The sequence below is a fragment of the Uloborus diversus genome, chromosome 6 (assembly GCF_026930045.1).
Source record: "Uloborus diversus isolate 005 chromosome 6, Udiv.v.3.1, whole genome shotgun sequence".
NCBI classification, from domain to species: Eukaryota; Metazoa; Arthropoda; class Arachnida; order Araneae; family Uloboridae; genus Uloborus; species Uloborus diversus.
Genome location: NC_072736.1, coordinates 89,902,008 through 89,929,096, shown reverse-complemented (window position 1 = coordinate 89,929,096; position 27,089 = coordinate 89,902,008). Strand labels below are relative to the sequence as shown.

Below are 27,089 nucleotides of genomic sequence, written 5' to 3'. Positions count from 1 at the left end.
TTCAAAATAGAAGAATTGGTATTGATATACGAATTAATACCCAATTACAGAATAGGCAATTATTCTAGTATAAAATAACACAACACTGAAGAATAAATTGTTTGAGAAGTTTCTTTATTTGCATGAAATTATTTATTAGGTTTTTTTCCCAAATGGATAAAATTACTTTAATTCTTAATATGAAAACACAGTTATGTTTTTCTTGCACTAGTGAAGTGTGGTGATACACTGGATTCAAGTAAATTTACTAGTATAGCAGCTATGAATTTTTTTCCCCCAACTGCTCTTCTGGGTGAAATATACTAAATCTTTTTTTTTTTTTTTTTTGAAAATCTAACCAAAATTTTGGGGGTGCGGTGCACCCCCTGGCACCCCCGTAAATCCGCCTATGAGCTCTGGTTCCAAGGTGTGCATTATAATGGTTTTCTACTGTATTATTGTTATTATTTATTTATTTTGTAGTCTATATTCCTCTCTTTGGTCTTCTTTATTAATATGCAAGTTCAGCATTTGCAATTTTTTAGAAATTCTGCCTCATGATTGTAACAGACAATCATGAAATTACATGGTAGAGAATCATAAAATGCTGAAATAATAATAACAATTACCTTATCAAACTAGGCTTAATTAGTTTGTTCACTAATTCAACAATAAAGATTCACCAAAATTTAATTTACATTTTTTATCCTTTTATGAAAGATCTACTTTGGTGCCCTTGATTTTTTAAAGAAATTCCTTTATTATTTTCTTAACATTTAATCTCTGTACTGTTAATAGAAAATTTTAGTGAAAAAATTATTTCTAATTATCAGAGCATTTTTTCACGCAATATCGGACTTATAAACCGAGTATCAAAAAACCTAAAATATGCTTCACTTCAATGTTCTATTAGTTAAGTCTCAATGAAAGTCTAAAACGTCATTTTAAAGTCTCCTGAAAGGTATTTTATGAAGAATTTCACGTGTATATATTTTTAGGAGGTGTTGTGAATAAAAATTAACACAATTTACTGCTCTTAATCCACAGCCTGTGATTTTAATAGCCAAATGTTATAAAAAGTAATGTATTATTTTATGGAAAAATAGTGATTTTACATATGCAGCTTAAAAATTTAGTGTTAATAACTTATACTTGACTGTGATTTTTTTGTCATTTTATTGTTCTTTAGCATTTAAAATCATTCAACTAATTTTTAATGACTGTATTCATCTTCCTGTCTTGTCTGTCAGAACAAGAAATTCTGTAACATTTCCGGTGTAAAAATTGTTCAAATAAATTGATCATATAATTATGAGACAATTTTCATCTCTTGTGTGAGTAATTTGAGTTTTGTTTAATGTTTATCTCATTCTAAATGAAAAGTGATAGAGCAGGAGCTTGTTAATGCCAGACCCATATGTCATGGTATCAAGGCCCAAAATTTTTCTGCGTAGGCACATCACAGCAGATAAAAAAGATTTGCTATTATTTAAGCTGAGTTACACTGACTTTGACAGGAAACAGGTATCGAAAGTTGCATCAAAAACTGAGTCATTCTGGATCAAGTGACCTCGTCCTCTCCACCCTACCATCTCTGATTTGAGCAAAATTTTATGCAGGTGCAGACATGCCTGTAAAACTAACCTATACAAATTTTCAGCTTCCAGGACCCAAATCTTGAGGATCAATAAAAAAGGGCTCCAAAATGGAGGATAAGCTTTGTCAAACGAATTGTCATGTTCAGTCAGGTCCCCCATTGGAGGCCATTTTGGAGCTCACTTTTTTTCTTTCTTTTTTGGCTATCCTAGACCCTTATGATTTGTGTCTTGGAAGCTGAAAATTTGCATAGGTTAGTTTTGAAGACATGTCTGCACCTTTCTAAAATGTCCGCCAAATCGGAGATGACTGGATAGGGACCACCAGGTCACGTGACATGGAATGAATCTATGATATTTAGTTTTTGCAGCAATTTTACGCACCTTTGCTACCTATTTTTTGCCAAAGCCAGCGTGACTCAGCTTAAATACTAGCGAACCTTTCTTACCTGCTGTGATGTCCTTGCGCGGAAAATTTTTGGGTCTGGCACTCATGGACTCTTGGACTATGGTGTTCAAAGGATTTTTAATTTTTTTTTCATTGTGTTGAAGCTAACACTTAGACCAGCAGTTCCCGAAGTGTTTTCAGCAGAACCCTTGGGTTTCGCCGAAGAATGAGAAGGGTTCTGCCACAATTTTCGTAAATTTATCATCTTCCATGTTAATTTCAGAAAAAGAGAAACTTGCAGGGATAAAAAATGCAGTTTAAATTGAAGTAGTAGGCATCATTTTATCATCGTTATCCCAGAATTAAAGAAAAAAACTCTGATTTAAAGAAAGTTCTTGATGAAGCTTCAGAGGTAGCTAATTTTTTCAAGACTTGTTGCCTCCAGTCAACACTATTGAGCAAGATTTATGAAGAGAAGTGTAATCATCACAAATAGGGATTGCAATACCAGACCAAAAATTCAATACCAGTATCCGGTATTTTTAAAACGTAATACCGGTATTAGAAATTTCTTAGAAAATGATCGAAAACTTATTGTTTCGTTGCCACACTTCATAATTTTGTGCAAAAAGTGTATTTATTAATCAAAGGTATTGTAAACAAATATAAAATGAAGGAATAAATGTTGTAATTAAAAATCAACACTAGTTAAAAAACCTAATGCATCTATTGAATTGTCTCTAAGCTTAGAGTATGACTTTTCTGCAGTAATACTCTTTCTGAATTCACGCTGGTTGCTGGTACTGTTAACAATGCCTCCTCTAATTGCTTCCTTTCTCTTCACATAATTCTTTGTCTTAGTCCTTTATCTTCAAATAATTTAGTCTCCTGCATGTTATTTTTTGGATAAATTCTTTTGTGTGTGTGTGTGTGTGTGTGTGTGTGTGTCAGTTTCTTTTGAATTGTATGTGTTATTTTTATTATTGTTATTATTTTTTGTTTATTTATTTATTTATTTTTGGATTTATTGCTTGTTGTAATTTCTCTTCAAGGGACGATACTTTTCCAATATTAATATCATCCTCAACGATTTTCTCTTGATCAGGATGCTTTATTGGCAATTTGATATGAAATTTAGGATGAATTTAACTAAATTTCATGTTAGTTTATTTTAATCGTTTTCGTTTTATTTTCAAAACTCTTTAATAATAATTATGCAAAAAAAAAAGACAATATGTTCAAGTTGATTGTGCCTTACCTCTATAGTAATTTTAAAAGCACTATACAATTTCTAAATACTATCTTTCCAAGTATAAAGCTAAATCACGAGACAGGAGAGCAAACCGATACCGGTGTTGTTATTCTAACAATAAAAAAGTTTTTGCCAAAATTCAGTACAATAAACAAATAAAGTATTACTGTAATTGATGGTTGGAACAAATTATTTATATGCAAATTAATTCTAAATTAACTCTTGGAAAATAACTTTCACAAAAGGGAAAGTGAGTGATCAGCGAAATGGAAAAGTAATATATGGTACACATAAGAGCAAGAAAGTGCAATTTATCTCACCATCCAGTAATGAAAATATCATGTTGCAATCTTTTTGCTACCTTTATTTAATGGCATTCTATTATTTTGCTTTTGAAGCCAAATTTTTACATCAATAGGTTGATTTTGGTTCTGTATCATGAAAAAAAATACATTTAAAATAAAAGTACGTACAGAGGGCTCATAGTCCTCCTATATCTCCTATATTTCCTAAATTTTCACAATTCGTCAGATATTCTCCTATAATTCCTATATTTTCTCACTAACTCCTAAATTTTCTTCATTGGGTGTTAAATTCTACCCAAAAATGCAAAAACTTTTGATCAATTTTTCTTCTTTCTCTCCTGCACTGTGCATTCTTACATCTTTAATGTTGGCATTTGTACTAAACTTCTGTTCGATTATTCTTATGAAATATACAAAATAGATGGTTTTACTTGCAACTTTAAACTTGTGTTCAATTAATTCCTTTTCTTTCAATGAGTTTACTTTGTAATTTTAATAGTATAACATGTTTACTTTAAGTGTGCTGATGTAAAGGTTTTGAAAGCTTTTAATTTTGTCACATATAATCTTACATGTAGTTGAAATGACCGGCTGTAGCTCAAACGATTGGTTTTCGAAAATGGTAAGTACAGATTTTGGTACTAATTCAAATTTGGGTACTTCAAACTTTTCAAAGCTTGTAGCTCGCTGAAAAATATAACTGTCTCAGTGAAAAAAGTGTCATTTTATAGGATTTTGTCTGCTTTTTTAAAATGTGTACTTATTTTCTATGTAGATTTTCCGAAGATTTCAAAATTCGTTCTTCTCAAAAATTTATTTATTTATTTATTTTTGGCTCATTTTTTTCTATCTACTACGTTACGGTTACAGATTGGAGAGGATAGTAGATGGATCTATGCTCCACTTAGGCTCTCTAACACCCCCTTTCGTTTGGCAGATTAGGTAAAATTCATTCTTTATTCAAGTGTGCGCATATAAATACACACATTAACTGTAAGTCATGAATAATGCCGTTACAGTGAGCGCCAGGTAATTGAATCAGTCACTTTAATGAATCAATTCCTCAAAAGTGAAATGAAATCCAGGTTTAACATTAAAAAATTGCAGAATATTTGAGTCAAACTTGCCGCTTAAATGAATCAAGCCTATGAGACTGACCATTTCCCAAAAACGTGATGCATTAGTGCAGTCTTTTTTTCTTTGCCTTCGTTTAGAAAAATTAGTTTCTTTTTCTGTAAATAGTGAAACAATGGGGAGGCAGAGTGTTGCACACTTTTTGTAACGATTTTCTCATGATATGTTCAACAAAACCCGTGAGATGAGAGAAACATGGAGTTGAATGGACTTTTCAACTTTTCGTCGTTAGTGTTAGCATTGAAGCAATGAGGTACCAATATTGAGAACTATGGGTAGATTTATGACATTGAAAAAAGAATGTCAAAATAATTATTACCTAGTTTTAGCAATCAATAAGAGATGTATTTTCCGAAGTACGTAAGATAAAATCTGAATTTTATAACCACTTTTTCATACTGTTTTAGGAAAAAATTCTTTAAATAATCAGAGAATGGATCATTTGGCGGTACACTTCTTATGATATCTCGTTTGACCGAAAATTTAATAAAGTTATCTGAAATTGTATGGTGAATTCCACGTTTTAAAAAAAAAAAGAAAGAAAAAAAAAAAAAAAAACCCGCACAAACAATTTTGCTTAGTTGAATCAAAGTTGTCTTAAACGAACAGGATTAATATAAGTAACCATGGGTACAAAAATTCATTTGCTCTCACTTCTGTGACTGTTTTCATTGATATGACTTCATGAATTCCGGAATTGTATTGATACTGACTCTCTGTTTTTTATATTTTTTTAGGGCTCTAAACATACTAGATGCTATACGTTTTTGAAACTCCTATTGTTTTTCTATTAAACTCCTATATTTTTCCTTTTAAATTCCTATATATTTTGCTACCAAACTCCTATATTTATTTTGCTATCTAACTCCTATATTTTTCCTGTTAAACTCTTATATATTTTTTCTCACTTGCTATGAGCCCTGGTACAGTTTATAAGTTAAGTTGAAAACGCTTTAATTCAAAATATTGATTAGTTCCAACTATAATACCGAAAATACTGGTATTTTATCTCACCAAATACCGGTATTTTGAAATTGTAAAATCGCTCGAAATACCGGTATTGCAATCGCAAATCCCTATTTTTCCGTGCAAAATACGCTGGTTATCCAAAACAAACATTTTTTGAAAGATTGTATGAACTTTCAAATGAACTGAAAATTTTTCAGCTGGAGCAAAATACAAAATATCTTTGCCTAAGAGATTACAAAACTCAACGTAGAATATATCTGCAAGAAAGCTATTTCAGTGAAAAAAAAAAAAACGATTTGCAACTATTTCCTGGTGTTTTAAAAAGTTCCGTTCACTTATTATGACTTTGAACCCACGGTGCAAAATCCGTTAACCAATTGACACTGTTCATGCAAGAGTAATTCATTAAGTGATCGTCAGAGAGCATTTGCATTTAAGAACTTGTTTGATTCTGTTTTACTGAATGAATTTTGAGTTGGTGCTAAAGAGGAATTCTAGTAATTGGCTCTAAATTTTATATCTGAAAACAGTTTACGGCCACTATCAAGAATACAATAAAATCATTTTCATTCTTCTTATTAATATAATTTCTTTCAAGGACAGTTATAATGGGGTTGTTTCCTTCAGTCAGTACTACTTTTAGTCACTGAAATTGATAGAATAAGCGAAAAAAGTAACCTGGAGCGAGAAAAAACTTTCATTTTCCCAACTCTCAATTTTAAAATGTCCGATTTTGAAAACAAGGCGTGGTCTTTATGACGTCACAAGTGATGTACTTATGTGCATTTCCACTGGCGGTTCCATGTCATGATAATCAATAAGAGAATTAAATATTGTGCTCTACGCTTGCTATCAACCATATCTTTGCCACTACATATGAGTAAAGATGCGAATTAAACATTATTATCCATGAATGGCATTTCATCATTTGTGATGTCATTGGCAGAAGTAGTAAACAATGAAAGTGCAACGATTAAAAATTTTTTTTTTTAATACTAAATTTAGCAAAATTATTTATAAAATGATCCAATCCTATGTTTTTAAGCATGCTCTTTCAGAAAAAAATCCTTTTAAAATTTGGGAAACGACCCCATTGTTGACTGTTATAAAAATTTCAATGAAAATTGTACTTTTATGTACAGGCCTTACTTCAGGTAGCAGGTGGTACAGGCATAAAAACTGGTCAGTAAAAGTCAGTATTCTTCATCCTGGTCAGTATTTGTCAGTTTTTTTTCTAAATTTAGTCAGTAAAGTCATGCAAATTTGCCCAAGAGTTCATTTCAAGAAAAATGTCGGCAGTGGTATTTTTCCTGTTTTTCTTGTAAACTTTTTAAAATGCCAAAAAAGTGAAACATAGCCAATACTGCAACCTAATTTTGCCTACCGGGTAAAGTTTGCATTATTTTATAAGAATAATTTGAAATTTGCTGTTAGCTTCTTTTTAGTCTACTTTCCACAAGTAATTTTTAGAAAGAACAAATATATGCTTAGTCTGTTGTAAAAAAATTCTTAAAAAGAAATAATTGTTAAATAAATAACTAAGTCAATGAATACTGCGGAGTAAAAATTTTAAAAGCAAGGTATTGAGATGTGGAAAATGTGTGCCTATGATCTGTCTGATAGCCCCCCCCCTCCCCCAGACACACATTGAAGAAAACCTTTTTTGTTCAAAAAATGTTGGAGAAGGTGCATCATTTCCCTTTTTCCCCAATGGTTTCAAAAAATAAAATATGAGATCCTATGCGAAATTTGAAAGAAAGATCTTAATCTTGAACTAACAGGGAAATTTGTTTTGAACAACTTATTTAATGATAAGCTTGACGTATGAAAAATATTTCTCATATTTGGCTATTTTAAGGTCTTGTTGAGAAATTTAATATGTTTTAACATTAATATTAATGCTGATTTAAATCCTTTATTTATGAAATTAACCATGCCTGAAAGTAGTTTTTTTTTTTTTTGTTGCAAATATTTACAGAGAATAGGTGTATATTTAAGGGTTTTTTTTTAAAATTTAATTTATTTATTATTATTATTTCTAAGTTTTGAGACACAGGCTTCAGTGTTTTTAAACAGTTGCTACTTGTACAAAGTTAACTAGTATACCCGTGAACCTTTTGCCATTAACAAAACCAACAACGGTCGTTGAAGACCCACCGTGTGAGGTAGTTGAACCAATGCATGTTATCTGTCGAGGTCTCTAAGTCTATCAAGTTTCCATACCAAAAAACTTGTGTGTTTTTTTTTTTTTTTTTGAGGATCTATTTTTGCTTGCCTCCTGATCTGGAAAAAAAAGAGCTGACTTCAGGGCCCTATAAAACCGGTACAACTACCTTTGTGATAGGCATAAAGGACCTTGATGTAGGAAGTGAAGTACAGTGACTCCCAAAAGTGTTCGTACACTTTGAAGTTTTTTAGTAAAACCAAAATAACTCGAAACTGAATTCGATTATAAAGTTCAATATTTTTTCACGTCATCACTATGTCATTCTAAATACAACCCATTGGTTTTTTCAAAATATTGACGGATCTTCTTTTTGAAATGGGTCAGAAAACGAAGAGACAGAGAAATAACACGCCACAAAAGTCATCGTACACTCAAATATTTTCGAATAAATTCATTATTAAAATTATCGTATGCCGTTGTATTAATATTTTTGCATTGTGTTGACCCTTATAAGTCATTTGGCTTTAATTTTTTGTTTATTTATTCCTTAATATTGTGCTTATTACTGTAAAATGGCTGGTATTCGTAAAAAACCGCAAAACCATTCAAAATTTGAATTTTTCCCCCACAGTAGTGGTAAATTGGTTTGAAATGCCTCTAAATTAGTTAATTTATTTGTTTGTATAGGAAAGTGCTTAATAAAATGCTTTAAAGAAAGGAATCGAACCGAAAACAAGGTAAGAAAAGGTCAACCGGCAATGTTGACAAAACGTGATCGGAGATTTAAAGTTAAAAAAAATATGAAAAATACACATTTGAGTGCTGTAAAAGTTTCTAAAGAGTTAAATGAAACATTTTACATTTAATTTTCACCTAAAATTGTTCGCCAAGTTCTGTGATTAGCTGAATTAAATGGGACCTCTTCCCACAGAAATTTTCTTGGTCGTGCGAAAAACAGAAAGCCTGCGCTTTTCGTCGCAAAATCAATGATAAATAAGCTGAAAACGTTTTAGAATCACGTCTTACTTACAGATAAAAACTAATTCAACATTTTTGGTTAAATTGTTGTATAACTGTAAGTAGAAGAAAAAATTAGTAACTTAATCTTAAGAACTTATTTGAATCAGTTAATCAGGACGGTGGAGGTGTTCTAGTGTGAGGGTGCATATCAGCATCAGGACTTGGTAGTTTGTAATTTTTTGATGAAATAATGAATCATGCTGTTCCTTTAAATATTTTAAAAACCAATTTTAAACTCTTAGCCAAAAATTTGGTTATTGGAAGCAACTTTGTTTTTTATCAAGATAACGAAAAGAAGCACACGGTTTTCAACGTTTGCGTTTAGTGCCTCGAAAATTGTCCTAAAATTTAGAAAATACCCCCTCAATCTCCAGATTTTAACTTAATGTAACGTATTTAGAGATATCTGGATGCTAAATTACAAAAATAGGGCTTTAAAACGAAAATAGAGCTAGAAACATTAAGACTCGAAGTGCGGTTGAACACTTACTCAGAAATTACGCAAAAAATAGAAAGAAAAAAAAATGAAATTTATTCCCAGACGTTTAAAAGGTGCTATGAATACTGTATGATATTCCACTAATTAATAACTTAATCAAAAGTTAGATTACTTAATAATATATAGACATTTTATAAAGTGTACGAAGACTTTTGTGAGATAAAATTTTCGGTACTTTTTGGTTTTTGATTTTTAAAAAATATGTTTTAATATTTTGTAAAAACTTTTCATGTAGTTTTGTTAAAAATTGATCATAGATCTTATAATTAAATACTTATTCCGAAATCTTAATTCTAACCAATGGATTGGGGCATGTTTCGTTGAAAGTCGTAGGTGTACGAAGACTTTTGGGAGTCACTGTATGTAGTGGATGTCATAAAAAATTCTTTTGCAAATTTATTTTAGCTATTGATATTTACGTACTATTGCATTCACCAAAATTTAGGGTTTATGGTGACATTTAACTTTACGTGTTATATTAACCAGGTTGGCGTAATGTTTTGCCTGAGGGGAATTTGGAATTTATGTATAATTGCAGCTAAGTTGGATAGATCAAGTGTCTTGGACACAGTTCTAGTTCTGATATTGCAAAGGGGCTGAATATTGAAAGAATATCAGTCACACAGTATGAAAAAAAACTCTAGATGCCCCTCTCTTCCTCGAGCAATCAGAGCCAAAGCCAAAGATTAATTCCAAAGTGTTTCAGCCGAGGTCCCCTTGTGCTTAAGTTTCTGTTTGAATTCTTACATTATTTTTGGAGATAAAAACAATTGTTATGTTGTGACACCACAACAAAACGTGTTGTGTGGAAATGAATGGTAGCAAAACTTTATCAGCACCTCTCCTAATGAGGTGCATATGAGCAACAATTTTAATGCTAATTCTTGTTTTACTGTTTAAAATACAGTAATCAGGCTAATTGGGGAAATCGTTTTGATGGACCGCCCTCTGAAGAGATTGGAGCATTACCTATGAGGGTGCACATGTATGCCAAGTTTTTGTTCAACTTCATGTATTACGTTTCGAGAGAGATTTAGAACGTTCTCAATAAATCGGTCAAATACGTGCAAACACAAACAGATAGACAGTTAATCTGCTAAAATACGAGATTTTTCATTTGACTAATAGTTTTTTCTACGTAGAAGAAAGCATTCGAATAGTTTTCCATCATTATTATTTCACTCCCAGATCATTAACATTTTGTCTTTAAGTCATAAACAATGATGGGGTTCCTTAAGGTTAAAGCAAAGCTCTAAGGGTTCCATGACCAAAAAAGTTTGGGAACCGCTGACTTAGACTATTGAATCAAGTTTTGAGAGAAAAAATTAAAAGCCAAGCTCATTAGGCTAGTTATTTAAATGAATCAGCGTCAAGCCAATTGCATCTGGGTAGGCCGAAGCAATCGAAGAAACTGTTGCATGAGTCATTTGTTTTTCGAAATGGGAAGATTGGGCGTTGGGAATTTGGGCGCTGTTCAAATTTCTTGGTGCCCGAAAACTGTGCGTCCAATCAGTGGCGCACTCAGGAGTTTTTCCTGGAAGGGGCTGGAATTTCTTAAGGAACTCTGATACGTAACTAGAGAGACAAAATTAGTGGGGTTTTTTTTCAACCTTTCCTAGATTTATGTGGATTTTTTTAAATTTCGCATCAGTAAAGTTTTATTACACAGTTTTTACCTTAATTATATACCAACTTCATAAAATTTCAGGGAGAAATGCGCTCTCCTGTTCTCAGTGTGTTCTCTATCTATCTGTTGAACCACAAAATTAGTTTTAGTAGATTTGTAAATCATAAAAGACACACACCAACTTAATTATGCTCAAATTAAGAAAAAGCGCTAAGAAAACTGCTAAAAATATTTTCTTTGTAAAGAAAGAGGCTGACTTCTCTGTGGGGAGAAAAGTCGATGTTAAGAAAAGTTGCTGTTGGGAGTCGTTTTCTTTGCAGCAGCCGTATTTTAAGAATCGTAATTTTCAAACATTTTGCAAATTAGAAAAATTAAAGGCTAAAAGACGCAATTTTAAGCTTTCTTTTTGGTCCAGTCAATGAGTGCTCAAAACAGGGGTGTAGCGTGCATGGAATATGTGATAATTTTCGACTTCAGAATATTGTTAGGGGTAGTTAGTAAGTGAACATACTAAAAGTCCCCAACCCTAGGAGTTGAGTTAAAGGTGGGAGGGGAGATGAAAATTTTGGGTTTTTCGAGAAAATGTCGGAAATGGTGGAAAAAATTGCGTTTAAAATAAAAACTCAAGCTAAATAAACTCCCTGCGAAACTGTTGCTACACATATTTGTCAAATTTCCAATAATTTTCCGGGTATATGTTATGAAAAATCGATGATTTTCGGAAAAATTCTCTCTTTTTGTCAAACATTTGCTCCTAGTGCCTCACAGGATCAGTATTCATGAAAATTGTCAGCGACAAAGTTGTAGAGCTTTAAATTTCCTTCAATTTGATATGCTATTTGGTTATATTTTACTCAATCAATCAAAAGTTACAGAATTTCAAATACGCACTTTCACGGGAAAAAATGGAACACTTATCATTTACAAATTTTAAACTTACTCGATAGGATCGCGCACTTTCTCTTTCCTCAATGAGTTCGACAATCCTGATGAACAATAAAGAAGTATTTGTGGATTACTACAACACAAGTGATGTTCAAGGGGGGGGGGGGGGGGTCGTGAAATTGTGACTTTGTGACAAGGGGGAAGGAAAGAGTAAGAAGTGTGACATCAAGCCTTTTTTAATACGAATATGTTTATGAAAAGTAGCAACGAACTTTCTGACAAAAGGGGAGGGGATCAAAAATGTTGAAAAAAAGCGTGTAACATCATTTACGGATTACCCCTTACCAAGAAATCGGACGGAGATTTGCAGAACTACAGATATACAGTTTGAATTAGCTCCATACACATGGCATTGTTTAACGAAAGTAAAATGAGTAAGTGCAGAAAGCCAGCTCTTCCTCATCAAGAAATTTGTTAGAAGTAATTAATAAGTAAACATACTGAAAGTCCCCGATCCTAGGGGGGGTTAAAGGTGGGAAGGGGGAGCCAAAATTTGTGGTTTTCGATTATATCTCGGAAACAGCAGGAAAAATGTGTTTCCGAATAAAAGTTAACTAAATTTATTGTGAAATTGTTTTCATTCATATATGTCACACATTTCCAGTAGGTTTTTAGGTATGCGTTTTGAAAACCATTACTTTTCGAGAAAAAAAAAATCATCTCATTCTTATTGTCTCAGAGTGTCTAAACGAAGCAGGCGCTCAAGGAATCTTGTGCAGCAATCATGTGACAAGTACCCTGACAGTTTTCTGTGTCTTGAAAATCCACCGGCTGAACACTTGAATTGCAAATTCAAACCTGATACCAGAGAAATAGGAAGCCTATGCCCAATCAACGCGACACCCAGCTGACAAGTAATCAAAAACTATGAAATTCTAGCATGTACATACTCAATTTCGTTATTCTTACTGAAATGAATATGTGACGCTATGGCATGATAATGAAAATTTTAATAATAGAAATAAGGTAAATTTAGTTGACAGGCTGTAATTTTAGTTTGTATTACATTATTACTAATCATATTTTGAAAGTGTTTATATGGAATATGGGCTAACAGTAATTAGAAAATGAAAATATCATCTTTAAGGTGACATCTTGGTTTTATTCTGAGGGGACGGGTTATGTCACCAGCAGTGGAAAAGTTGTTCTAAGAAATTGGTAGTGTATTGATGTCACGGTCGTCTCCTTCGTCCTGGATAAATATTTTGATTCCGTTGTTGCAACTGCCGTTGATATGCAAGCTTGTGACGGATTAGTTTAACGATGATTTTCTACAAGTGACCGGTAGGTCACTTGTAGATAGGCAATTGGTCAAAATCATTTTCAAGATTCCGTCAGGAGCAACATCGGATTCCGAGAGTTTCGGCACGAATTGATTATTCCTCCCTTTCCAAACCCCCAATCCGGTACTTCACCTTAAGTTCCAAGCTACAGATGTACTTGGTGGTACGGCAGAGTTAGAGATCAGTCTTGATGTATGCAGCTATACTTTGATAAATTATTTGTAACGGAACTCATTGAGGGAGTTTTCTGTGGCTACAACACCATACCAAGAGAGTTTATATGACCCCAGCAGACTCAATGGATTCAGGGGAAGAAGAACTGTTGATATGTATCTTAGATACATGTTGAATGATTTTAGATTTCTGGTACATTTTGACAGCAGAATGTGGTGATCAGTTGGGGATTTGGGTATCAAGAGAGCAACCAGGCGAACTACCGTCTTCGCAATATCAACGTCAAAATCACCTAAAGCTCGGAGCGTATTTGTCCCGTTTTTCAGCAGCTTCATCATTAGCGGATTTGTCAGCTGATTAATATTATAAAAGTTTCACAGAAACTTTCTGTTTGACCGTTGTTTCAATTTTGTAACTGACATTGATGTCCGTATGATTTATATAGTCGTCTCCTTTAGCGTAACAGTTTTGTAGCTAGGTATCCTCAGTAACAACAAATTCAAATTAAATTAAATCAATGTTGTTATCAATTTCCTTAAACAGTATGTATGGTGCTGATTTTCTGCACATCCTCAGTCCACCAATTCAAACTGCATATACGTAGTTCTGCAAATCTCCGTCCGATTTCTTGGTAAGGGGCTGTCCATAAATGTTACACTTTTTTCAAGAATTTTATCCCTTCCCTTTTTAAAAAATTTCGTTTTGCAAGCTACTTTTCATAAACATATTCGTCTTAAAAAATGCTTGATGTCAGATTTCTTACTCTTTCCTTCCTCCTTGTCACAAAGTTACAATTTCACGACCCCCCCCCCCTTAAGCATCATTTGTGTTGTAGTAATCCAAGGGCGTATATAAGAGAGGGGCTGAGGGGGCCCGAGCCCCCTCCAAAATCTGGGGAAAAAATTTAAATAAAGGTAGGTTTTTTTGGTTTTAGTTGCTCACATTTACAATTTTTAGCTCCAAAAAAAAAAAAAAAAAAACGAATAAATAAATATTGATAGTGATAATAATAATAATTATAATACGTTAGATCAGAGTATTTTCAAACTGAGTGCCGCAGGAAGAGGTGAGGGATGCCGCGAAGTGTTCATAGTTACAATAATATGTGTAGACTAGGATGCCGTGAAAAAATTCTAGTTCTTTAAAGGGTTCCGCGAATCGTTAAAGTTTGGGAACCCTGTGTTAGATGGCACCAGATAATGGTTTTCAGAAGGGGTCAGGGGATCCGTACCCCTTACCCAAGAAAAGAACTGGGATCTTGGGAAAGTGAAATTATTTTATCGAAAAGAAAAACCAAATAATGTTGGGAAAAAAAATCTCATTTCTTTCAAAAAGAAATCCTTTAAATTAATTTTTTTTAAACAGATGCAGCTTATTGCTTAGTAGATTAAGTTTTCCATTCTTTTTTTCTTTCACCCCCTCCCCCCCCCCTTTTTTTTCTTCCTAGTCAGTCTGAAATGAAGGGTCTTCAAAATGTTTCATTTCTTGACTCTTGTCCCCGGCAAGAAATTTAAAATAAGTTTTAGTTGTTCAGTTGGAGTAATAATGGAATTTGATGTCCTAAAAACACATTTATTTAGGCTTTATTCGGACATCAATTTCGAAACATTTCTGGAGGAGGGTCCCCGACCCGAAACAATACCCTTTCACTAAAGTTGCTACTGAAAATAGTCCGAAATTGTGCCTTTAAGATTTCAATTTTGAAAAGTTTCCTCAAACCACTTCTTACCTCTAAACGTTTTCAAAGATGACCTGAAATTGCGTTTTACCTTTCAGGTGAGAATTCTCGAACTCTTCCTTTCCTAAGATTGCCTAAAATGTTGGGAAAAAGTCTGAATTGCTTTTGAAAAGAACCTCAAAATAAAAAAATTCAAAAGTTACTGCCTATTGATCAGGTAATTACGTTCAACACCTCCTATTTCATTTACCCTCCACCCCCCCCCCTTTTTTTTCCTGGTAGGTCTAAAAATAAGAAAAGTCTTCGAAATGCTACACTTTGCAAACCCCCCTCCATCCACTAAAACCATTAAAGAGCTTCTCAAACCTCGTTTTCAGATCTTCAATGTCGAAAAATTTCCAGGGGACAATTACCAATCGCCTTACCTTCTAAAAGCATCGAAAATCATTTGAGATTGCTTTTATGTCGCTTCAATTTTGAAAAAGGGCCGATCCCCTAGCGTAACCAAATATGGTAAACAGTCGCGCTTTTAAGACTTCAATTAAGACAAAAATTCGGAGGAGAGTCCGACTGTTCCAGTATGAAATCTGAAAATGAAAAAAACTACAATATCGAAAAATTTAAGGTGGAGATCGTTTAAATCCATCCACCTAGTATCACCGAATACCTCTTTAAAACTTCATTTTATAGGACTTTAATTTCAAAATATTTTTTGGGGACAGTCCCAGTCTGAAACTGCGTTTTTAAGAAGTTCAATTTCGAAAAATTGGACGGACGGGTGATGGATTTCGCTTTTTTTTTTTAGAAAAATCAATACGGGGCAATACGGTTCATTTCTTTTCATTACACTAACGTCATCAAATATAGGTTATAATGGCGTTTTTAAGATTTCAATTTCTAAAAATTTCCGCCGAAGGCCCCTCGAATTTTCCTCCCGGTAGCATCACCAGAGACTGTCTAAAACTGTGTTCTTAGAACTACAATTCCAAAAAAATTTCAGAGCAGAACTCCTGGACCCCCCCCCCCTCCCCTCTCACTAACTTACGATACTAGAAGCGAGAATTTTTTAAGAGTGCCCACCTAAAACTATTTTTTGGTTGCACCACTGGGTAATTCCTTGGCCCACCTCAAAACAAAAATGAGAAGATCAGAGGGCACTGTTGCCCCCCACCCCTCCTCAAAAGAAAATGAAAATACAAGGAAAAAAAAGTGGAGGGGGACCTAATCTTGGTTATATGGGCCCCCTCCAAAATAAAAACATATATACGCCACTGTAGTAATCCACAAATACTTCTTTATTGTTCATCAGGATTGTCGAATTCATTGAGGAAAGAGAAAGTGCGCGATCCTATCGAGTAAGTTTGAAATTTGTTAATGGTAAGTGTTCCATTTTTTCCCGTGAAAGTGCGTATTTGAAATTCTGTAACTTTTGATTGATTGAGTAAAATATAACGAAAAAGCATATCAAATTGAAGGAAATTTAAAGCTCTACAACTTTGTCTCTGACAATTTTCATGAATACTGATCCTGGGAGGCACTAGGAGCAAATGTTTGACAAAAAGAGAGAATTTTTCCAAAAATCATCGATTTTTCATAACATATTAGCACATTGCCCTAACACACACACACATATAGTATATATAGACACACCAAAGGCATAAAAATGTTAACATAGAAGACTTTTTGTCTCGATTTTTAATGATTCCACTGTTTGGACTGTTGTTATTTTAATTTCTTATTATTTTTCTTATTCACCTTGTAGTGGTAAGGGTAACAGGAGAGTGTCTCTTTAAGTCGGATGTAGAACATCCATAATTTCAGGGGGTCTGAGGGTTTTTCCCCCGAGAAATTTTTGAAAAAAAAAAAAAAAATCTGTATTTTGAGGCCTTATATTAGGTAATTGAGACTACAAAAATATGGAAAAAATATCACAAAATTGATCTTGAAAATTATGCTGCAAAACTGCGAGAATCGTGGTTTTTGCATATTTTAATCAGGATGTATCAAGGAGCTGAATTTGGCACATCTTGGTAACAAGATACTCGCTTAATCGGAAACTAGGGGCCCAGCCTTTGGGGAGTCCCCGGCTCGAAATCAGTACAGTGTAAGTTTTATAAGAGTCATAGAGGGAGGAGGGCAGGGTCGTGCACAGACGGGAGAAGGGACACCTGTTGGCCCGGGCCCGAGCTTAAATGGGGCCCAATATTTTTAAACCTAGAGTTGAAAATATGGGTAAACAATATGAAGGGAGCAAAAAAAAAAAAAAAAGCATTTGTGTCAGCCCCAAAATTTTTGTGCACGGCTCTGGAGGAGGAAGTTCACAGAAGTCAGTTTGGTAGACTTGAAAAGTCTACCGAATTGACAAAGGACCTGCCTTGACCCTGGACTGCCCTGAATTGAATTGGGAAAGAGAGCACGAAGTCCTAATTAAAGGTCTAAATTTCAAGTGTGCCTTGCAGATAATGAGAACTAGAACGGCTTTTTCTGTATTTCTTCAAAATATTATAAATTTTGAATAGTAGCAAAATTAAGAATAAAAAAAATTGTTATTTTCCTTTTCTGACAATAGGAATTTAAAAAAAAGAAAAAAAAACCTTCTTCTGTTTTACGGTACAAAACATTTCGGGCTTCGGGGGGGGCCGGGCCCGTCAGGCCCCCCTCTGGATACGGCCTTGCCAGCTTCGAATATGCTCGGCGCCAAATGTTCGCGGCGCCCGATGTGCCTGGCGCCCAATCTTCCCGGCGCCCAATCTTCCTAGACCGTTAATTTTTAGGCTGATGTTGGCTTTAATGCTCGTTCTGATTTTGGTAATACTTTAATAAATACAAGTTCTATTCTTTATTTTTAACCAATGTTAAGATTCTAAGATCATTGCACCGCTCAGCAGTTGAAAATATTTCTCATAACAATCGCTTTTGGCATTAGAAAAAGCAAAGCAGGTCAAACGAGAAAAGAGTTCTATGTAGAAAGCAATTATAGTAAAACAGATTTTTTTTGTAGAATAATTAGTAATTTTAACTTCTTATTTCCCATAACTTGAACTTCATCTGAAAACAATTTTATTGTCAAACATTTCTTCTTCATTTTCTCTATATTAAAAAGAAGTAAGGTCGAAGAAATTGTGAAAGGATGTCTGTGTCGGGTCTGCGTGCGGGAGACCCCATAGCACCTATAGCCTTGAAATTTTGTGCAAAATTACTTCGAGTCCTGTGAATTTTATATTTTAACTTTCGAAATAGTTTTTTTTGCAATTGATTTTTTAAGCTAAAATTTCACGTAAATTGCCTATTACAGGTGTGAAAGATTTTCCATACCCCATAACATGTAATGTCGTTCAAAAGAGATTTTTTTCTTTTCTGAATCAAATAAAGCTTGTTCCAACTTTCTCAATTAATTAGAACAACAGATATGAGAGTTTTAGCGAAAAATTTCAGGATGAACTCAATTCAAGCCCAGCGCTAAAGAGCAAAATATATTACTTGAAAGCGACTTTTTAAACGTACATTTTTTTTTTTTTGCTATGCTCAGAAGTCCCTTAGCACCTATAGATGTGCAAGTTGGCACAAAATAGTTTGGAGCCCCGAAAAAGGGGGGGCTCTTCAAAGCGTTTTTTTTTTCAATTCTTCGGTTATGGATCTTTTTTTTTTAGTTCTTCTTGTCTTTGGGTGGGAGAGGGATTGTGTTCTAATTATGAGCTCTTCACTTAAATTTCTACGTGAGGGTGAGGGGGATATTCATTTTGTTCGAAATGGAACTCGTAGAGCGCTCTTTTTTCTGATTCTTTCTCATAGACGATTTAAATCTTTGTGAATCAAATGAGATTGCGAAGCAAGCCTCGGGGTTTGGTGAGCGCCATCGAGCAGGGGGTGGAGCCCCCAAGTATTTTGAAAAAAAAAAAAAAAATGTTTAATCTCTTAACTAATCAAGAAAACTAGTTATGCCAATTAGTCCTGGATCTGACAGCACTTCTGTAGGAAAGTTTGAGTAGGGAGAATTTTTTTCCAAAAATGCTTAGTAGGTGTCCTACAAAGTATTTTGGACTCGGGTGGACATCCGCCACCTGGTCAATTCTCCTGCTATGACGTCATTAAAGATGGCGGCATCTCGATCACATAAATGCTCATATTTATTTTAATACTTGACTTTTCTGCGTAATTCTTGCACATTTTTATACTAATTTATATTAACTAGTTTACTTTTCAGTTACAGTGTTAAAGTTTTCCCGAAAACGCAGTTTTAAAAAAATTTATTTTATTTTTTTTATTTATTTCTTTTTTTTTAAAATTCATTCTTTAAAATTATTTTTTCAACTGTCAGTCGTTGAATAACCGTATAAAATTATACTCAGAAACTATTTACGTAAAAAAATGTTTTTTTGCCATTTTCACCTGGTGTGACTAATCAATCAGAATGTTCATTAGTCGCTCCACTTAAGCGCGCCACTATAGGCGGGGCAGAGATAACATTCGAGCGCGTTGTTATTCTTCGAAGTAGTAAGTTAGCAGCCATTGAATTATAAGATGTGTTATGAGTGAGACTGAGAGTGGTTTTTGAGATTATGATACGCTGTTAATCTAAATGATTCTTTTGTTCGAGATTTATCGAAATAAAATTAACCTCTTTACTGTGAGAACTTCTTCGCCAAAAAAGGTCATTTTCTGCGTAAACATTTTGAAGAGAAATGTTCACTTCCCAGCAATGCATTTGGTTCCGGGACCTCCTGGGTTGCTACTCCTTTCGTTTTACAAAGGAGCTTCTGCTTGATCAATCTAGCCATTATGGGGATCCAGCGCGCGATGGTTTCTAAAGAGTGGGAGGGAACGCTGTCCCTGAGGTGCAAGGGGTAGGTTGACGATGACAGCTGGAATGTATTCATTTTGGCTTTCTCTTTTCTTAGGTTTGTTCTGGAAACCATTTTGAAATTCTCCTAGCTTCAAAAGGATCTCTAAGCATTTTACTACGAAATTCCGAAATATTTACTTATGTTCAGAGAGACGTTATATATTTTGTAAACGCTAATCAACTAATTTAGTTATTGAAATTTGCTGTTCAACTTTTAAAACTGCGCAATTAAATCAATTTAATTTAAAAATTGAAAAAATTAGATTAAAAAAAATTGATAGAAGTTGAAATAATTTTCCCTTACTACAAACTTTAACATGAAGTTGTTTATATTATATGGATAATTAGATTGCTTATTAAAACTGCGAAGCTTAGTATTTGCTACATGAGTGCTTGGTTCCAACCAAATTAAAACCAATGTTTTCTAGCAATGAAATTCAGACTGAAACATTTATAATTTATCCTGTTCTATATTAATAATTTCAAGCCGGAAAAAAATTCAATAGCAATTGTATTTTTTTAAACGATAAACTTGAATGCTTCGTATATGTTATATTGTATATAAAATGTAACTGAAGATGAGGCAAACCTAACCTGGTAGCATTTTGAAGGCTGAGCAGATCCTAATGACAACATCATCACGACGCTGTCAGGTTAGGTTTACCTCAACAGTGAATGAAATCAAAATCATATGCAGGATCCGACTGAAATATGGGGAAGGAGGCGTAGATAGACCTTAATGCTTCCCCCCCCCCGGGAGATTTTTTTAAAATTTCAACATAATGTTTGTTTTTCTTAACGTACGCCCTCATACCCCACCGCACTGCGGGGTTGCGAGGGTGCCATGTGCACCACTGGGTTTAGCCATTGGCTAAATCAAAATCTTAGCCACTTGGGAGCATTTCAAAAGAAGAAGCCGTATGCTACGGCCCAGTTCCCAGATTGTAATTATGATTACGCCAGTGACTGCTATAATACCTAAGCACCAAATTGATTTTTCTTTCAACCTTTTTGACCTACGGGCCGGCAACATCTTTTTAAAAGAACTCCCGGACCGGTCAGTTTTTTTCTTCTCTTATTTATTATTTTTTTTTTTTTCAATATGAAAAAAGAAAAGAAATTCACTCGCAGAACCTGAAAAAATCTGCTAAAAAAACTTTTGGACCGGAGAATCCCCCCGCCCCTCCCTCCTCCACCTTTTCTTCTTATTTTTTGTTTCTTCCTTCAAAAAAAAAGTAAATTTTTGACTCACGGGTTGTTGTAGAAAAAGTTAGTGGGCAGCTGATTTTTTTTTTTTTTTTTTAACTACATATTAAAGATTTGTTGCAAAACATTTTATAGCAAAGGGATTTGGATTTTTGGATTTTGTTATTAGAATTCAAACGGTTCGGTTCTTTTTTGGCGTTCGAAAACCCCCTTACGTTCTTTCTTGGGTGCTCAAGTACCTCTCGCCAAATTGTTCGAGATCCGACGTAAACTGTGTGTGTCTGTGTACTCGCATATTTTCTTCCATTAATGAACTAATTTCGGTATTTTGTTTTTCTTATTGTGCCCATTAGTTATTAAAAAAATATTTTTTCATAACGAGCAATAATTAGCCTGTTAATTTGATTATGAAATTGTTAATCAATTAAATTTTTTGCTAATATGTGTGATTACTGTTGATTCTTCTAACATTAATATTTGATGTTTTATATTGTTTCTTTTTTTTCTTTTTATTGCATTTATTTATTTAGAAGAGACGTTAGTTAACACATTGTGTTATCCGGAGCGGGGTACGAGGAACCCTCTCCTCCTGACGCTCCACACCCCCCCCCCTTAATATTAATTTATTATAAATGCATTTTTTGCTTTTGAGACTTCCCTACATATAGTGTAGGGAAGTCTCAGTAGTTTTAACAGAAAGTCTCTTGCACATATAAAAGGAAATTTCCTATTGTAAGTAAAAGATTAACTTTATATTGAATTTCTATTCTTCATCATCTTTTGTATGAAAGATTTCAAAACATGGAGCAGGACACAAACCAACTTCACATTTTGGGCAATGGTATCTGGTTTCTCTTCTGATTTTCTTTCCATTATCTTTTTTCTTAGAGGAGCAAATGACGCAGCATCTGGTAGGTTCGGCTTTTTTTTCCGTGGCTGGAATTTTATGGGGGAAATGTTGCCCAGTAAATCTAAGGGGATTTTCTATCTTTTTTGAACTAGTGCTTTTACGTGATGTATTACTTGCACACCTCTCTACAATGTTTCTGACGAGTTTCATTCGAAATCCCAAATGATCCAATGATCCATCATTTTTCTTATATAAAATGAAAGAATTCCAAATTGTCAAATCCAATAAATGAAAAAATATTTTTTTGTAATATTTCTTCTGCCGCTTTCGTTTTGCTGAATAATTCGACGTGCACGAGTCCATTTTATCCACTCCACCCATTGTTTTGTTGTAATCAACAACGGTCGATGGCTTTTTTTTCAACACTTGCTGTTCATACGCTTTTGGTATCACATCCGTCATCTGTGCAGAATGAATCGTGCTTATCATTGAAACAGCTCTTTTATCCATCCATTTCAGTACAAGCATTTTGCCCTTCTGGTATGCTATTACATCATTTTCCCTAATTTTCTCCGACTTGAATCCCGTGGGAAGATCTTTGCGGTTGCATCGTAAAGTTCCATAGACATCTGTCTTATTCTGGATTAGAAGCTCAGTTAGCTCTGGGGAGTTGTAGAAGTTGTCCATAATAAGACAATGTCCTTTGTTCAATAAAGTTTCCATGAGGGTCATCACGCATTTGGTCGAAAATCCATAGTTCATGTATGTCGTATCAAAATCGGTGTCCTTTCCAATGTATATGATAGCATTTGCTATGTAGCCCGATGATGATTCACACAGCATGAAAAATTTTATTCCAAATCGAGCACGTTTTTTCGGCATGTATTGCTTCCACGCTAACCTTCCTTTATACAGAAGAAGAGACTCATCTATACAAATATCCCGCTCAAGGTTGTAGCAGCCTTTGAATTTTGAAAATAAATGTTGAGAAACACTTTCAATTTTTCTCAGTTTCCTTCTTTCTTTCCCATTTAGTTTATCTACACTTTCACTTGAAAAGTGTAAAAATTTCATGATGAGGCGAAATCTTTCCTCTGTCATTGCTTTACGAAAAAATGGACTTTCAATCAATGGATCCTTCGACCAATACATCTCTATTTTTGGCTTAGGGTTGACGCCCATGAGGATGTTCAAAGCGAGGAACAGTTGAAGCTCTTCCTTTGTAAGTTCTTTCCAGGATAAACATCGAGATCTCGGTGTTATATTAGCATTTATTAGAAAATCATCAGCAAATTCGTTTGTTTCTTTAACTATAAAATTCAGGATTTCATCATCGAAAAACTTTAAAAAATACTCCAGTGGATTTTCTCCGTCAACTACGTCAAACGTCAGTCCTGGTTTTTCTTGAAAACTGAATCTTGGTGGTGCCGGAGGGCAATTAGAAACATCAATTTTACACCAGCCACGAACATTGGCTAAATTGTCATCTGCGCTGTTTTCTTCATCAGAAGATTCTTCGTCATCAGAATAAATACTATAATCAGAGCTGTCGTTGCTCGAATAATCTGCGTCTGACATTATGAAGCATATAAGTATTCTCTAAGAAGAAAATGTTCTAAATGCATCGAATGTTCAACAAAGAATGAAGTCCTTCTCGTTGTAGATACAACAATGTAGCTACTGTGAAGTGCGCATGCGCAGTCATTATACACCTTATCAGTCAGACATTGCACCCACGAAAGCAAGAGCAAAGAATTAATCCCCTTTCAAAAGAAAACCTGAACTATTGTAGAAGAATCAACATGGGAATTCGTGCTTGAACGAGCAATTAGAATCTAGTTTCTGTGATTAGAATTAGTACTCGAAAAAGCTCTGGGTTGTGTTTGTGTATGTTTAAACTAATGCATATATATTATACGTGTATATATAAGTAAGAGGGGAAAGCATACATTTTTGTATTTTTATCCTTTCTTCTTTCAAACTATTGAAATTTGTTCTTGTTTCTTAATTTTTCATATTCATGGCTAAACGTCCCAAATGACGGTGAAAATTTGATCATGATAAAAAACTAAATTGCTTGGAATCGGTTGCATTCTAAGCCTTTCTGAATAAATACATTTTTGGGGTGCCAACAGCTCATACACACGTGCTGTATTTTCTACCTTGTGAATCTATAATAGTAAAAGTGACGCGATGTGATAACTGTTACTTTTTAAATCTTATTTTTTTTTTTAAAAAAGGAAAAACATGAAGAACATATTGATTAGAAGGAAAACTACTAGCCTCAACTTGGGTTTTGGGACCACAAAAAGCAACAGCATAAGTAATGGTGGTTTTGAACGAGTTTACATTAAAATTTGCATTATTTTTACAATAGAAATCCAAATATTTCGGGGAAGGGGGAGGGCAGCATCCCTTCCCCTTCGTTTCCCTAAACTACATCATGGCAGATTGATACATTTAATTGATTCACGTTTTGCCGCAATTTTCCATTTTTTTTTTTTTTTTTTTTTTTTGCACTACGTTTAGTTTACACAAACTAAAACGCCGCACAAGTTTAGATTCAGTTGACTCATTGTAATAAAATAAAAACGTCCTACTAGATTCTCTCTCTGTTTACATATATTTATGATTGACTAGTATGGGGGAAGCTGCCCCCTTTTCTTCAAAAAGAAAAGGTTCTTATTATTTTATAAAAATTAAAAAATGTAGCATCGAATTGAAAGAAGTCCCATATGACCATTAGTCCCAATATTTGAGGTCGTGCCCCGGACATTTTATGAGAAGGTCTGTTAATCAATAATGACGTCAAAATTAAATGTTAGAAAAAGTCACCTGTAGAGGCACCGCCTATCTCCCCCCCCCCACTCCCCTCATGTATCTCCAACTTTTTTGTGCACCAGCTGCTTATGTTCTCTTAAATTATATCTTTATCTCTCGCACTTTTGCAAGGAAAGTGACTCAACTCAAAATTGGAGGAAAATGTACTAGATATTTATTTTAAATATAAGTTTAATGCTCTTTTTTGGATGACAAAACTCGCACATTACTTCTGGCATATGTCGAATTTCTCGGGTAGAGAAAGAATTTCCGACCCCGCAATGAGATATAATTTCAAGTCGTCAGGATGCAACCCACCCCTCCTAGGAGCTCTGAAACATTTAACTGAGACACCCTGCATATATAATAATGCATCATGTTTCTCTGCAGTTTTTTCAGTTCGAGCTTTACCAGGTGTATGAGAAGCGTTTCGCAATTTCACCTTAAAATAATTAATATTTTCCTTTGAAAACATTTGCATAAAAGGTGCAATATGTAATATTTTTCTTTTTTAAATAAAAACTTGAAGCACTTGGTGATTTGTAAGTTTAACAACGTTTAAAACAGAACTAATTTGCAAAAAATATTGCAGAAAGAAGGGGATTGCAGTGAAGAGGAGGAGTGAAATGAGAAACTTGTAATATAAGAAGATGTGAGCTTTGGATATTATGAGTTAATCAGGACATCCAATAAAGTTCATACCTAAGTTCAAAAAAAATTTGCTATGAAAAAGGTCTTTCGTGCCCCCTCCCCTTTTCCCGAAACATGTGACTGAAGTTTTTGGTAAACTTGTGCGACTTCCAAAGTTGTTGATTTTCTCCCCATTTACTTTTTAATTCAGATATTTATTTATTTCATAATAGGAAATTTATTAAGAACTTGACGGAAAGGCATTCTGTAGAGAAAAGAAAAGCGCAGAAGAGATATCCGTATAGCAAGTTAGAATTTTATCTTGAGAGGGGTTTGTCGTAACAGTTCGTAAATAAATATATTTCAGAAGACTTGAATTGCAAATATCAGTCCAAGTTCAGGATTTATTTTAAGTGATATGTATTGTAGACATCTCGAATGTTTAGGGGAGTACTCTGAACACATTGAATTTGCTCTAAAAACCTTTCATACTTCCTTTTCAAGAGTTGATAAAGCAAAAGGGTTTCGTGATGGTATTACATACTTCATAAAAAATAATTTAATTAATGGAAAAGTATGCATTTTATACCAATAAGCTCGTACCTTTTTTGCTTTGAAACAGAATCCAAAACAGATGTGGCATTTTTTTTGGGGGGGGGGGGGGGGGGGACTTAGCATTTTTTTTAAACGAAAATGGTGCTTATATTTCATTATTTTAAACCGCTTGTAAACATGTTCTTTTTTTGCACATGTTTTTGTAAATATTAAAATTTAATTTTACGGAACTGTGTTGTGTGACAAGAAAATTTTCCTCTCAATTCTGGATTTAGCGCAAAAAATCGAAAAGAATTCATCATCAAAAAATAAGATACATGACATAACCCACATTATTAGATTAAGTTTATATTCCATCGGACAATGGTGTCACTTAGAGTTTCTAGGGATGCTAGTGCCATGAACTTACATTTTATAAGAGATTAAATTTAAGATATTTTTGAAAAAGTATCATTGACAGATTATTTATATTTGAACAGATTAATTAAGATTTTATGCTGGCACGCTAGTTATACTTTTATATTTATTTCAGACTAAGATTTCTAATCCAGATCTTTTTGTATTTGATAATTAATTATAATAAAAACTTCATTTTCAGCATTTTGAGAGAAAATTCATTTTTAGTACCAAATTGTAATCTAAAATACAGAATTTCTGAGTACACATCCATTTCAAGCAGGGACGTAACTAGGTCATTTTCGAGCAGGGGCAAGACCTCGTTTCGGCGCCCCCCCCCTCCCCATAAAAATAAATATCAAAAAGTTATTATTTTAAAAATATTAATTTAAATTAGGCAGTGATAAGGAGACCGCATGTGTTGATAAGCCTATAAATGCGACTTTTACGTAGTTATAAGTTTTTATACAGTTTTATCACTGGATTGCATTTTTTAAAATTTCGATACTTGGTAAAAATCATTAAATATTTCATTTATTATTTTACATACGAAGTTTTTCAAGTAAAACTATTTTGTATTTCCACAAGAGAGTAATTAACAACTTGTTGCATTATTATTATTATTATTTATCAGGGGGCTCTGCCCCCTGCTCGCTGACGCATACCAACCCCCGAAGATTGCTTCGCAGCCTTATTTGATTCACGAAGATTTAAATTGTCTGTCAGAAAGAATCAGATTGAAAAACACGTTACGAGTTCCGTTTCGAACAAAGT

At 33.9% G+C, this 27,089-nt stretch overlaps 1 protein-coding gene across 1 annotated transcript; it reads right to left on the bottom strand.

Moving 5' to 3' along the window:
• Positions 1-21,827: 21,827 nt before the first annotated feature.
• Positions 21,828-23,492, bottom strand: LOC129224864 (piggyBac transposable element-derived protein 4-like). Its single transcript, XM_054859411.1, has 2 exons — positions 23,024-23,492; positions 21,828-22,876 (listed from the first exon to the last, which is right to left on the bottom strand). The coding sequence occupies exons 1-2, from the start codon at positions 23,490-23,492 to the stop codon at positions 21,828-21,830; spliced, it is 1,518 nt and encodes a 505-aa protein (XP_054715386.1).
• Between the last annotated feature and the right edge of the window lie 3,597 nt (positions 23,493-27,089).